This window comes from Chenopodium quinoa, unplaced genomic scaffold, assembly GCF_001683475.1.
Source record: "Chenopodium quinoa cultivar QQ74 unplaced genomic scaffold, ASM168347v1, whole genome shotgun sequence".
Lineage (NCBI taxonomy): Eukaryota > Viridiplantae > Streptophyta > Magnoliopsida > Caryophyllales > Amaranthaceae > Chenopodium > Chenopodium quinoa.
The window spans coordinates 5,519,576-5,534,916 of record NW_018745410.1 but is presented as its reverse complement, the minus strand read 5'-3'; the positions used below and the strand labels follow the sequence as shown (position 1 = coordinate 5,534,916).

The window sequence follows — 15,341 nt, the reverse complement described above, 5'->3', positions numbered from 1 at the left end:
ATCTATTCTTCTCTCTAATTAGTTTTAGGTTAGGTTAGGATTAGTTTTCATTGGTAGAGAGAGAAAGTGTGGTTTTCTTCATTAATGAACTTGAATTTTGAAGAAGGAGCTTGTTCAATCCTTTGTAGACCTTCATCTTCAATTAATGAGCAATCTCTTACTCTTTCTCTTTACCTTTGTTTTTGATTTTTCTTATTTGCTTTTATTTTTCTTCTTTGCTTATTAATCATGTTGATGCTTATTGATTTGATGATTGATATTGTTTTCAATATGATTTGTGAGTAGTCATCTAGCCAAGGGTGTGGGGATGGTGTAGTTGCTAATTGTTCATGCTTTTAATGTTGGGGTTATATTAATGGTGATTAAAGTCTTTGCATGCTTGATATTCTCTGGTCTTTCTTGCAAGTGCACATTGTTAGTTGATCAAAGATGAGTCTTTACTAACAAGTAACGGAAGTTGACTTAGTTGAGATTCATTACTCGATTGTTATTTAATAGTACCTCCTAGTATATGGTTCTAATGTGGAAACATAGAGACTATGTTAGGAGAATCCAATTGACCCCGGAAGGCGGCTAGATTGGACCCTTTACTTCGATATTCATGCATGTTTAGTTTACCATTGATATGCTACTTTGTTATTATATGATCAAGCGTCAACTTCACCTACCCATTCCCTTGTTGCCTTAATGTTTTATTTCTTGTTTTAGCATCTTTAGACTTTAGTTTATTTATCTCCTATTCCGGACTAGCTTAATTGTTGATAACATTTGGTGGTGTTTACCGTTCTCTGTGGTTCGACCCCTATGCTTGCCTTATACTCGTATTAGGTTTGTTTAGGTTGTATAAATTGTATTTGATCTAGGGATAGACAATTGACGACGCGTTTATTCCCTTGTCAGGCCCCTATGCCCAGAGATGATGAACCTATTTTATTAAATAATGCTAATCTTGATTCCATTAAACCTGACAATGTAGCTAGTAGCCCTGCAGTGCTAAAGAGTAGTACTAATATTTTTGAAAATACATTTCAGGTACGACTCCAGGGAAGGTAGCAACTCCAGATAAGAGCAGTAATGCTTAAAAGCCGGTTATCAAACTTCCATTCCCCAATCGTTACTTGAAAACAAATTTGGATAAGTTTCTGGAGATGGTTAAAGATTTGCAGGTAACAGTTCTCTTCACTGAATTAATTACACAAATTCCTGCATATGCAAAATTCATACAGGAAATATTGACAAGAAAAAGGTCTATTAGTGAGGTAGAGACAGTAGCTTTCACTTCCGAATGTAGTGCCATAATTCAAAATAAATCTCCACCTAAATTGAAAGATCCGGGTAGTTTTTCTATCCCTTGTCATATTGGCAATCTAATGATTGATAATGCATTATGTGATTTGGGTGCCAGCAGTGTTATGCCAATGTCTGTGTGTTCCAAGCTAAATATGGGTAAATTAAAAGCTACTAATATTACTCTACAAATGGCCGACCGTTCTTTCAAATACCCCTTAGGTGTTTTAGAGGATGTTCCTATTATAGTAGGTAAATTTTATATACTTGTTGATTTTGTTGTTCTTGATATGGTTGAGGATACGCAAACCCCAATTATTTTGGGTAGACCATTCCTTAACGTCGCAGGAGCAATTATTGATGTGAGATGTGGCAAATTGACACTATCAGTAGGGGACGATAAAATTACTTTTAATTTGAATAATACCCCTCTAAGCCCCATGACAGAGGAGAAGTGTTTTAGTGTTGATATGGTTCATAATTATTCTAACAAGCCCCAAGCTCTTGTAAAAGATCCCTTAGAGGCGGTATCTTGTGTTGCATCCTTTACAGATGAAATAGACAAATGGCAAAAGGAATTTGATGCAATATAAAGGGCCCTCTACACTGTCGGTCTTGGCTTTGAAGATGAGAAGGTGGAATTAAACAAGCAAGCTATGGAAACTGAGCATACAGTAAGTGTTCCGCCAGATCGAGTTGCAATTGCTGGATCTAGTGAGAATCTAGTGACAATTTGAAGCAACCATCGATCGAAGAGGGGTCTCTAGTGTGCAGTATTAAAGAACCCCCAGTCCAAGTCAAGGAGGATCCACTAGATAAGGTTAATTAGTGTCCCACAGGGTATGTCAGGAAGCCGCGTCGTGGCCTAAACACCGCTCGACCGGGTGAGAAACCACCCAACCAAGCGTTAGGCCAAGGGTCCTAGTTCTTATACTTGGTAAGAAGGTCGTGCAAGACCTAGATAAACCAGCGCTTTGCGGGAGGCAACCCGTATTTTCTTATTTTTTTAGACTGATTTTTCTTTCTTTTTCATATGAGAGGAGAGAGGAGGGAATTTAATGAGTTGATTGAGTTGTACAGGTTTGGAAAGAGTTAGTCAAATTTGGAGAAAAGAAAAAAATCAAGCGTCAAAAGTTGCCTCAGGCCCGACCGGGCGAAGCTCGCCCGATCGGGCGCGAGAGTAAGGTTAAAAAAATCAGTGATTTTCGCCCGATGAAAAACGGGCGCGAGATTTGACGTATACAATGATTTAGATAGCCCGACCGGGCGCGAGAGAAGAGGAATTTCTGGCTTCACCCGATCAGGCGCGAGAGCAATAAAAAATACAGAAGCAGATCGCTCGATCGGGCAATAGATCGCACGACCGGGAGCGACACCTTATCCGTCTTTTTTCTTCTTCTTCCTCCCTTCTTTTCTTCTTTCTTTCTCCTTCCTCCTAAAACCTTAAAACCTCTACCTTCTCTCTAATTTATTCTCTTCATTTCTCACCCAAATTCAATAATTTTTACACATTCCTTCTCCTCTCTTCATCCTCTACAATCCTACATAAAAATTTTCAAGTTTCAATTAAATATTTTTCATACCCATTTCTCTATTATGGCTTCAAAGAGGTCCCGATCGATTTTTGGGAGGAGTTCTAGTTCAAGGGAGGAGTATGATCCGAATTTGCAGCTTCCTTATTGGCCAACAATCCGAATAGCTACCCAGGAGAAAAAAGAGCTAGAACACCTTGCCGTCGCTTCTCCTCCTTGGTTAGGTAAATTGCCAGACAACTATCTTCCTCATCACCATTATCTTCCGGGACATCATCATCCGATTCAATTTCTCCATCGAAATGCTCCCCATCAAATAAAGGGTTGACATTTTTGTCAAAACTCCCCGACGCTTGATTATATGGAACCCTAGGGTTCATAGGGACATTCATCTCAATAGAATTTGGCACAAATGAGACCTCTGTGTCCATCGCATCTTCATCAAAATGATCAACTTCATTAGAATTCCTCTTAAATTTCTTATTAGAGCGCTGGAGAATATCACTCTCCTCACTCGACAGACTCTTCGCTCGCTCGCTCTCCATTTCTTTGGTTTTAGGTTCCTGAATACCTTAATGAAGCTCTAATTTTCAATTTTTCTATGCTCTTTTTGTAATAGAAATTTCCTCATAAATTTCACATATTTCATTCACGGATTAACACTAATATTTTTAGAAGGATTTTTTTAAGAGCTGATACACATACAACCATTGTAGTATGTTGTCCCTATATACAACAACACTAGAAACTTGACACATTATCAAAAGAGGAAAGAAAACTAGGAGTCAAATTACAAATAACTGAGAGCACTCACATTTGAAAAGTTATAAAGAAGACTGAATTGTAATTGTATAAAAAATTGGTTGTAAGATACAAACACACACACACACACACACATATATATATATATATATATATATATATATATATTGAGGGATCACATATATTTAATTAGGGGTGTTTATTCAATTTTTGGTTTAAAGTTAACCCAAATTCATTCCAATCCAAATAATTTCGATCTTACAAAACCTTAATAAAAATCCGCCTTAATCAAGAATTTATGCTAGTTTAATGTAAACCGGGCGCAAGTAAAACGTTTTGTAGTCTCAAATTGTACTCTCTCCATCCATAAGGAAGCTTTATTAACTTGTAATTGCAACCGTTAGACAGGATGAGGTACTATGCTTCTGGCTTCTGTCTATGGCTTCCCTCAACATTACTCTTCCGCCATTAAAACCCATTTCATTTTCTCTCTTCTCTCTCTCTCAATTCCATGGCCGAACACTCCCACACCATCATTCTTCAATACCCACGTCTTCTCTTCCTATTCTACCACACGGCCAAATCCAATTTTTGAAATTCAAAACTCCCAAAATCACCTGCACTTTCTCTTTGATTCCCACCACTTCTGGGATTCCCATTGTTGAAGATGATGAAAGTGGGTTTATAGTTGTAAACTTTTATCACTTTGTTTATATTGAAGACCCTGAATTTGAAGTTTCCAAGCATTTATCCGTTTTAGAGGTTCATTTCTAATCTCTTCTCAAATGCAATTATGTTGTTTGGTTCGATTGAGTGAATTGGAGGAATATGTAAGAGGGTGCTTGGTTCACACGATTAAGGTATAGAGTACTTTGTATGAATTTAGAATGGCTAAATTAAAAATGTCCTAAACATATACTCTATACCTTTATTGTGTGAATCCTTGTACATATTTGAACATCCATTATAACTTCAGATTGGAGTAATTATATTGGGATTTTATTTTCATTTATTGGATTTTTTTTATATGGATGATAGATTTATAATTGGAGAAATTGTGTAGGAACAATGTAAACTTAGCTTGTTGTAACTGTGGCTCATGGGAGCTCTTATAGTTGGCAAATGAGCAAAAACTAAGTGTGGCTGTACTATGCAACTGAATGTGGTTGTATTTTGCGTTGGGTACTCCCTGGTGAAAACTATTATATACACCCGGGTGCACCGTGCATCCAACTAATTCAAAGTTAGTTTTTGCTCTTTATTTGATGATTAAATGAATAACAATCATTAAAATGAGAACAAAAACTCATGGTTACACTAAACACCCAGTTGTATATAACAATCTCTCATTCGTGGTGTATATTGGACATCGTTGCACCAATAGGTTTTGTGAAAATTATTTTTTTCATTGGGGTGATAATTGAAAAGTGAGGATGGTTTTGACTAGGGTGTAATCGAGTTGAGCCCAAGTTGCTGAGCTTTTATGTTCATGTATACTTAACTTAGGCAAGTCTAACCTTGAGCCCAAGCTTTCAACTGAACTCAATACGTTCTAGTTTGGTTTGTATAGGAACTAATAGTGTTTGTGGACGGTTCATAGATGGCTCATATACTATTCGAGTCAAGATCATAAATTGGCTTATGAAAGAAACACATTTTCTTATGCATGAGGTTTTTTTTCCTATTATTTAAAGTGATTTTCACTTTAAACATTTGAGATTATCAAAATGAAGCTGAATAATCATATCATAAATTTTGTGAATTAGTCAATAATGTTCATTAAATGAGCTTTGAGCTTTTTCTTAAAAACCGATGCTGTTCATGAACATAAATAAACAAGCTTGTTCGTGAATATAAATAAACAAGTAGTTCACGATTAATATATATGAACGGTTATATCACTATATCTATTATTCATGCTCTAGCAGTCTAGCTCATTCATTAAACAATCTTAATAATTGTTAAGCTTGGTCATTTATTATATAAACAAATCTTATTGAGCTTAAGCTGAGCTCGTGCTAGAGTTGCTTATTAAGAATCTCAGCTCATCATTAACTGTGAAAGCTGTGGTAACCAAGATTATAAAATCGCCAAAATTGTGTTAAAGTTGTGTGATTTCTTAATTACTTTAGTTTCTACAAAAAATATTCATTATATTATTATTTTAAACACTAAAATTAGAACAATGGTAACAGGCTGTGAAACCATGAAGTCCCAAATTAGTTTTTCTTATATATACTCAATTTCCCACGTACTATACCAATGGGTACACTAAGTTTTTAGAATTTTACTTGAAAATTTCCTTCCATTATGTTCATGTTGCAAAATAAATGTGTGGGATGTACGAAAAAGGGAAAGACAGAAGGGAAAAAGGCATAGGAAAAAGGAAATGAATAAAAATTAAAATTTATCACTAATTTATTAAGTAGGCTATGAAGTAAAGGACAAAACAATATATATGGCAGAGTTAGTTAGCTATATTGACATAGAAAAAAGTACTTAAGTTTTTGCAGATTGTTATCTATAAAACCGTCTATTTCACGTGCTGCAAGTCTGCAACACAATGCTATATCATTCATGAATAGAATGCTTCATGTTTGCTGGCAAAGCACTTTCCTTACTTTACTCTGGTTTCCCACTTATAGTGAAACTTTTGCTTTCAAATTCTGTATATCTGTAGTTAGGAGCATCGAATGTTCTAGAGCTCTATTTTGAAGTTGAAATTATGAAAATTTCTAAGAAATTTTGACCATAGCCCTTCTTATCATCTTAAAGTATAATAATTTGTTAGGCAAGGATCCGGATTGTTATACTCTTTCAATTTCAGACAATGCAGTCTAGTCATATACTTTTAATCAATTATTTAGATTTATTAATTCTTTTTCTTTTTTGTTCAGTAATATTGGCTTTATGTTATGCAAAGATATCTATACATAGCCCTTTCAAGATTTGTAAACTACTTCTCTTTACTGATAATGTGACCAGGAGCTTGATATACATGGACGGATATATATCAATGAACAAGGTGTTAATGCACAGGTATAATTATCCTTTTGTTGGGTTTATTTTATTCTTTTTCTTATTGATCTTCAAGCCACATTACTTGACCAGTACATCTCATTATGTGTATATAAAGCATATTGTCCTTTGCTGCTTCTGTAAAAGACTTTTCCTGAAATTCTATTGATGATCGGAGCTAATAATTACAGGTCTTGATATACTTGAGTTCATTTTGTTCTTACGAATCTATATTCGTTTGACATATAATCTGTTCCTCACTACCACTTCCATACCACGACTATAAACTAGTTAGGTTCAGAATTGGAATGGCAATATCTTGTTTGCAGAATTTTGTTAAAACTGAAAGTTTGTGCTATTGACATTACCCAATGATGGTTCACAGTGTATCTGACAGTTGTGTTCATTGAGTTCAATTTCACTCATAACGGTGCTATGAGCTCTCAGGTGTAAACTGGTGTCCTTGTTTTTGGGTTTAACGTGCTTCATGGCCTTGTAGGGTTCTTAGGTCATCTTTATAAATTCGTACTTTTGGGTCTAGGCTGAATTAATGACTGATTTCTTATTTAAATTGACATATATTCTTTGTTATCACAGTTTAGTGGACCATCAAAAGATGCTATGTCGTATGTGAAATGGCTTAGACATGACCAAAGATTCACTGATATTTTGGTCCAAATTTCTCCTTCTAGTGGACATGCATTTCCAAGGTTGAAAATGCGTTACAAGCCTTCACTAGTTCAGGCAAGTTCAATATGCAACATTTTATGACAACTGTCACTCATTATATCTTCCACCTATTGCTTTTTTGTCAATTCTTGATTGACATTATTTGATGTGTAGTTTGATTTAGGAGCTCAAGATCTTCCACTCCTTGATCCCTCAATGCGTGCAGAACCTCTATCACCATCTGAATGGAGGGCTAGGTTAAAGTCACTAGATAGCAATCATGACAAAGCAAATGACGATCACAAGAGTTGCATTTTGTTGGATGTGAGAAATGGTACCTTTTTGCTTCATAGTTGACTGTGATTTTAACCTTTAACTAGAAAATTTGGAATTCCTAATGATGATAATTAGCAGAAGGATTGGAGAAATATTTTGCAATGTCTTTACCAGTTTTGAAATAAGAATCCTGCTGTTCTCTTGTGCTCTCTAAAATTATATATTTGTTAAAATATCTCCATTGTTCTAGATTATAGGCAGTGAAGATTTTGCAAATTTTACTTCTTTCTTACTCTAAACATCAACAGTTTTCCCCCTCTTTTTCTTTGTCTTTTCTTTTTTTTTTTTTTTGGTGGGGGGAGGGGGGGTGAATGGGGTTGATCAAGTCCCTTTTCCTGATGTGTGGCTCTAATGTTTAACTTTTATGCTGTGATATTAGATGCTTTTAAACTTTGCATGTCCTTATTTCAGAGATTAAGTTTGCCTTATTGTGTCAGGTTATGAATGGGATATTGGTCACTTCCAGGGGGCTCAACGTCCTGAAGTTGACTGCTTTAGAACTACTTCTTTTGGGCTATCAAACCTACAGGTATTGCTTGACAGAAATTTTGGTGTACATTTAATTCCTGGTGTTGACCATACGTAATAATCACTTTTGGTTCATGTAGCCGACCCAACTTATGGGATTAAGGCTTTGATTGATTGATTTAGCTCTTGGTGTAGAAGAAGATCTTGATTTGTTAGAAAAAAGCAGTTCTTATTAACAACACACTAACACAGTATCCCGTATAACTTAATTACTAATAGAAAACTCTGTGGCATGCTGCATGATGAAAGCCAATATGCTCTGTCTGCCCCACAATGTTTTTGACACTTCCCTTGTATGGATGTCCCAAATTATCTCGACCTTACTCTTATGAGTCAAAAAAAAAATTCTTCTCTCTCTATCACGTCAACACTTTTTCAGCCGATATCAAACACTTTTAGTAGGAGGGATAACCAAAGTTTGGGAAGTTGCAGGCCTTGCAGGCGCAAGGCATTGACGAAACTGATATTAGCGGATAGTGACTGTCCATGAACAGGACTGCAGCATATTATAATGCATTCTAGATTCAAATTTAAACTCAGTAGTGCTGATATAGTAAATACATTTAACATACAAGTACAACCTTTATTCACTAATGTAAATGGTTGAGAGAAATGAGAACTCAACCTGAAACCTGAAAGTGGAATTTGCCGTTGTTGAATGATGCCTGAGATGAATGAAAAGATTTTCTCAGTGTTAGGATTTTGAGAAGCAAAAGGATTAAACTCCCTGTTGATGGAAAAAGGGCAAACTGGCAAAGATCATGGAATAAAACTTACATATATATCAACTTGCGTATAAGAAAGTATCTGCCTACTATCTTGGAGAAAGGTTCAAATTTTCGGCTCCTTCTAGATTAATGTTCTTAGCTGACTGAGGAGGCCAGGTTAGTCGAATGATGGTTAGGTGTTCAAGGACGCAAGGTGACCTTGTTTTCCAGGGTATAGTATTGTAGAGCGAATGCCTGGAGCCAATGTTTGAGTACCAGGCATCGTGTATGATGGAGACCAAGGCATAGATTAGACTACTCATTCTGAAAGAGTGTATCTTAGCACAGTGGCTGATAGTGTGTCAGTTTATGTGCCTATCCAGTTCTATCTAGATGCGTTGGGTCTTTGAATTAGACTCTCTTGGCTAGTCTACTTGTGTATCATGTATTCATGTGTGACTTGGGTTAAGGACTCATGGTGACCTTGCTACTCGTCTTTATTGCTTTCTTAAGATCCACTTGGTTTAGACATACATTAAAAGATGTCTGTATGTATATGGTTAGGCTTACATTATAAGTTTATTTGCTTATGGCTTGATATTGTTTATCCCATTATTTAAGTTAGTTACTCTTGTCGTAGTTGAATTAAAAAAACTTGATATGCTTTGTAACTAAGATTGAAAGGTTGAATGTGATTAATTATGTAATTTGTGTTATAAGCTTTCGTACTAGAGAGAGTTTTAAATCTCTTTGCAAGGATTCCTTTTGTTCCTTGGTCCATTACATTGGACTAATACCTCTAATGACCTAATAAGTGTACTTGAGGAGCCCTAAAATTGCCTTAAACTACTCAATCTTCCAAACCATTAAATATTCAATTTTTTTTTGTCAAGAAAACCAATAATCTCATAGTTTCACTGATGAGATCCTTGTCAATGTGCCCATGCCATGGGATAAAAGGTGGCTTGAGATTTCCTAAAGTCTTCTGTAAGAGTACAGAGTTGAGATTTGGGCTATCCTGTTTTTTGCTTTCTTTTGCAGGGAGTCAAGGACACCTTAACCTCCTTGTGCATTACCTTTGCTAAAGCTTTAGTAATATTTCTTTTAATCAAAATAATGTACCCATGCCATACTCCTATGCAAATCTTGAATTATCTTCGACAATAAGGTGTACCCAAACTTTGTTATTTCCTACTAAGTTGCATGTATTTTACAACTTTTAACCACAATATGTTTCTAATTTAAAGCTGACTTCTTAATGGATGTGGACATTCTGTTATGATTTTTGGAAATCTTTTGTGCAACATCCTGTCATAGACTGTGTTCTTGCAATTCGAAGCTTCTGTAAATGCTTTGTATAACCCTCTTAATTAAGGTAGCTTAATTATTTGAATTTGTGGAGGTAACTTACGTTTCCAGTGTTTTTTGTATTGGCACACTTGTATATTGATCAGACGTTGCTTAGTATTGAAGCACTAGGTAAATATCTCTGGTTTGTACTTTGTTATCAGATATTCTCTTAAAGTTGTTTTTCCATTGTGCTCAGAAGACTTACTTTACCATAAATTTAGAATTATTTTACCAGAGATCTAAGTATAGTCAATTAGTCAGTATACTAAATGAACTTTGGCTTGTGAAGTCCCTGGTAAAGGTATGCATTTGATGCCACATTGATGTCAGACGGGAGGATTTTCGATGGATCTTTATTGAATAACTAAATGACTTTGACAACACTAACAACCACCATCATCACCACCTAGTATGGATCCTGTTATGAGCAGAGTTTAGGGACGTCAGATGAACAAACCTTTGTTATGGACTGGTTTGGTCGAGTTATAAGATCGAATAAACAAGAGATTCAGAAGACAAAGGCTTGAGCTTTTTGATTGATAAAGAAGAAAACTGAAATATAAGATGATAGCTTGAGGCTATCGGTCTCTCTAGCAGCTTGAGGCTACAAGTCACTTTCATTTCATTCAAATTCTCACATAGTTGCTACTACTGTTCTATTAGCTATTTATATTCAAGACTAGCATGCCCTAGGCTTAATTAATTTTGTCTTCTAATAGATCATAAAATCAGAGAATCAGCTTGCCCATTGCACCGTTGCTCAATGCCATAGTGGAACATTAATTTGCTTTGTCTTCATCTTCCCTGCTGTCACTTGGTGGCTGATACTTGTTTCCCTCCTTTTGGACAAACCCTGCTTTTCCTTCTCCCCTTCTCTCGTACACCTTTAGTGGTAGTTTGGGTGCACTAGTTGAGTCTATTACAACCTTGATGTGCTAATAAAGCAGGTTAAAATCCTCTTTTAATGAAGATGATATTGTTTATTCTCCTTTTTGAGATATTTTTCCATGAGCACTACACTGGAATCTTCAAAATTTGAGTACCATTAGGTCATGAAATTGTTAAACATGTGATAATGTTGTCTTATGTGTTTTCCAATTCAGGTGACTGATTCAGATCCTTTAGTGAATGTTGATAAAGATAAAACAGATATTTTAATGTATTGTACTGGAGGAATTCGCTGTGATGTATATTCTACCATCCTCAGGTTGTTCCCTTCTCTTATTCAATTTACATACTGTGCTTAAAGTTCAGTGGAAGTTGGAATATCAACAAGTATTGTTTACTTTCATCTTCATGACTTTGTATGATGAATCACCTAATATAAAATTTAACAGACAAAAGGGTTTCAAGAACCTTTTCACTTTGAAGGGTGGTGTTTCAAATTATCTCAAGAAGGAAGGTCCAGAAAAATGGGTTGGTAATTTGTTTGTATTTGATTCTCGCCTCTCACTCCCACCAGCCACTTTCAAGCCTGGAGCCACAACCTCAAGTGGAAGTCAGGAAGCTCCAGCTAATAGCAAATTTGCTCGATGTTACATATGTGGTTCACAAGTCAATGAATTAAGACATCGGAATTGTGCAAATCTGGACTGCAACCTCCTTTTCCTGTAAGTCATACCACAAATTCAAGTCCAAATTTGGATCTTACAAATGCATGTCTATTAATTAAACATAGTGAATATTATAACCTCCATTTATATGAGTTAAGTAGCAATTAAAAAATAAACTCAGAAGGGGGGCTACACTTGCAGGAGGGTACTTTAACATTTACAATCGTTGTTGCATGCCATACTTTTATCTGATATTATTAGCCTTTACATTTCTTATCTGAATTTATCAGAAGTTATTTGCCTTCATCCTATCTTATGTGTACTTGTTAGACCCAAAATCAATGAAAATTAGGTGAAGAGAAGCATTTGAGTATGTGCTATTCACCTGATAATTATCAGAACTTATTAGAACTTAATTTGATTGTAAATCAAACTTGTGTAGCTCTTTTTAACCTTTATAAGATCTTAACTCAGGTTGTTTTTCGTTAATATTACTAAACATATTTGAACTTACTAAATTTTATCGAAACTTATTTTTCTTGTATTGCGTAGAAATAAGGTGAACAAGATTGACTTAATGATTTATGAAATGAAATAGTCCAAATAAGTGAAGTAGAAGATGATGAAAATAAATGTTGCCATAAAGGATATAAACGGAAAGTAAGTAGAACTCAGTAAAACAATTGAGAACAACAAAGTTATGAACTCCAGAAAATGGAGGCAGTATTATATTTGAAGCTTTACCTTGAAAAAACTCCTTCTAGTAGCACCACCCCCTTGTATGGTATGGTATGTGCCACGTCATGTGTATACATGATTTGTCAGTGGGCTTTCTATTGTTTACTTATATTTTAAATACTCGCAATGAAAGAAAGGTCATTTGCTTAGATTTAACACCTATATTGGCTATATAAAAACAATTCACTAATAAAATCTTTCTTCGTATATTTTATTTGCAACACTTTTTAACCTTTTCACTTTTCCATATTTCATGTATTAACTTTGATCATTTGTACTTTATTAAAAACAAAAAAACTGTCAAATAGGAAAATATTGTTGGATTGGCCATATGCCTACCCAGTTGTGGTGATGCTGCCCACTATAAACTCCTTCATATGCTGGTTAAATCTATGATACTCATCTTTAATATCACTACTCAATCCATCTCTAAATAATATGCCACATTGTGTATTCCGTACTTTAGGCTGTCCCAAAAAAGTGGACCACTGTATATTTTGCAAGTCAAACATTGAACTCTTTTTTTTTTTGTGGGTTTCTGATACCTCTAAGTAAGGGCTTTATAGAACAACTGCACTGCTTTGATTAAGTTGAAATTCTTATGTAGTGGAGAATAGTTTTGGAATTAGTATTTACTTAGAATGTTGGTAAAACCTCCATGTATTAGACTTGCTTGAAAACCTATCTATTTTTGGGGTTCAATAGCTGTTTGTTTTTGCTGCAGTTGCTGCAGAAACTGTGTGGAAGGATTAAGAGGTTGCTGCTGTTCAAATTGTAAAACTGCTCCACGGCTAAGACCTGTTTTGTTTGGAAGCGTACGGTACCAAAAATGGCATCTTTATCGAGATAGTAAGGTTAGAGAAGAGATTTCTTAGTTTAAATCAGACAGCACTAACATCTCTCTTTTTGCATTTGATTTTATGTTATCATCTTCTATGTTGATGTGTAGCAGACTGAACTTTTAGAAAATTCAATGCATTTGTGCCTTATGTAAATATATGTGATGAGAATGAAATTCGAAGTCCAGGATTTTGATTAGGTTGAGTGATATAGTGGATTAGTTAAACTGGCGCCTCCGCCTGTTACTCGAAGAATAGCTGCCATGGAAACACAAATAAAGAATCTGGAACAACAAATTGTTGATCAAAATTCTCGATTTGATCCAAAATTTGATGAGATGCTGAAGATGTTGCAAGCGATTCAAGCTGAGAAGGTTTCGGTTCCTTCTTTTGCTCCTTCTGAACCGTCCTCTCCTTCTTCATCGTTTTTCGACAGCTTAAACAGGTCCAATTCTACCAGGACCTTAGGTATGAACCCTAAATTGGAGTTTCCTAAATTTAATGGCAATAATCCACGAGTTTAGGTAAAGAAATGTTGTAAGTACTTCAGTTTGTGTAAGATAGCCGATGAACAAATATTCGATTTAGCTTCTTTGAACATGACGGATAAAGCTGAGAGTTGGATGATGAACTATTTGTCTGTGATGTTGTTGAACAATTTAATAGACTTCAGCAGCTTGGTTCAATTGAGGATTACATTGATGCATTTGAGAATCTGAGGTCCGTGATGTTAATGAATAATCATATTTTACCAGATGCATACATATTAGAAAGCTTTGTAGGGGGATTGAGACCAACCGTTAAACCTTTTGTTAAGGCTTTCAAACCTTTTACTATTGCTCGTAGAGTATGCTCGATCTTCCTTGGCATCTGTTCATCTGAATTTCAAACCACCTAAATTCACCGCCAAATCTTTGCCTCCCAGTACCCTACCCCCTTTGCTACCAACACCACAAATTAAACCATCTTCTTCTTCTTCTTCTCAAACCTCACAAACCTCTAAACCTTACAAACACATACTTGCTGATGTTAGAGCCGAAAAGATAGCCAAGGGCCTTTGTTACTACTGTAACCAACCCTATAATAGGGAACATAGGTGTCAATTCAAGAAACCACAGCTGTTTACAGTTGAAATCCCCGGTGAATATGAAGTAGAGGAGGAGGAATTAGAGTCAGATCTTGAGGTGGACTCTGAACCCAGATATTTGTCAGTGCTTTAGCTGGAAAGCAGTCTTTTCAGACTATAAGAGTAAAAGGGGTGGTGAATGGGAAGGATTTTCATATCCTTATAGACTCTGGTAGTACTCACAATTTTGTTGATGTGAACTTGGCAACAAAATTGGGGTGTAAATTGGATCAGATTCCATTTTCAGTTGGAACTCATATTCCTTGTCAGCTTATGTGTAAGGGATTCACTTGGGAGATGCAGGGTCACAAGTTTGATGCAGATGTATTATTGATTCCTTTAAGGAGTTGTGATATGGTGTTGGGTATACAGTGGTTGAGGTTGCTAGGTCTTATCAATTGGGTATGGAGTTCAATTTGAATAATAAGAAGTTTGTGTTGAAAGGGACACCCTCAAGGAGACTTTCAGTTGTAGAAGGAAATCCTACTAAAAAAGTTTTTGAGTCTGCAGCACAGTTGTGTTTGATGTAGGTGTTTGGGGTTAGTGACTGGGAACAGGACAATTCTGACTTGTCTCAATTTTAACTAATCTTAAACAACAGTTTAGTGTGGTGTTTGAGGATCCTACTGCATTGCCACCTGAAAGGGGAGTGTTTGATCACTCTATTCCTTTGTTGCACTCCTGTGAGCATTAGGCCTTATATATATTCTTTGAAATATAGGGATATTATTGAGCAATTAGTGTAGGAAATGTTAAACAAGGGAATTATACAGAATAGCTCAAGCCCATTTGCTTCACTTGTTGTGATGGTGGGTAAGAAGGATGTCACTTGGAGGTTATGTGTGGACTACATGGAGCTTAACAATAGGACAGTCAAAAACAAGTTTCCAATTCCA

The 15,341-nt window shown here is 35.7% G+C and overlaps 1 protein-coding gene across 1 annotated transcript; it reads left to right on the top strand.

The window, feature by feature from the left end:
• Window positions 1-3,913: 3,913 nt before the first annotated feature.
• LOC110713206 (rhodanese-like domain-containing protein 8, chloroplastic) lies at window positions 3,914-14,005 on the top strand. The gene is made up of 8 exons (XM_021891666.1): window positions 3,914-4,343; window positions 6,567-6,620; window positions 7,197-7,343; window positions 7,443-7,602; window positions 8,042-8,133; window positions 11,293-11,396; window positions 11,527-11,799; window positions 13,205-14,005. The coding sequence occupies exons 1-8, from the start codon at window positions 4,020-4,022 to the stop codon at window positions 13,353-13,355; spliced, it is 1,305 nt and encodes a 434-aa protein (XP_021747358.1). The 5' UTR covers window positions 3,914-4,019; the 3' UTR covers window positions 13,356-14,005.
• The last annotated feature ends 1,336 nt before the right edge of the window (window positions 14,006-15,341 follow it).

Coding starts and splice junctions, on each gene's coding strand:
- LOC110713206 (XM_021891666.1), top strand. CDS start 4,020: ATGGCTTCCCTCAACATTACTCTTCCGCCATTAAAACCCATTTCATTT. Junction 7,344..7,442: donor ACAAGCCTTCACTAGTTCAG/GCAAGTTCAATA, acceptor TTTGATGTGTAG/TTTGATTTAGGAGCTCAAGA. Junction 7,603..8,041: donor TTTGTTGGATGTGAGAAATG/GTACCTTTTTGC, acceptor TTATTGTGTCAG/GTTATGAATGGGATATTGGT.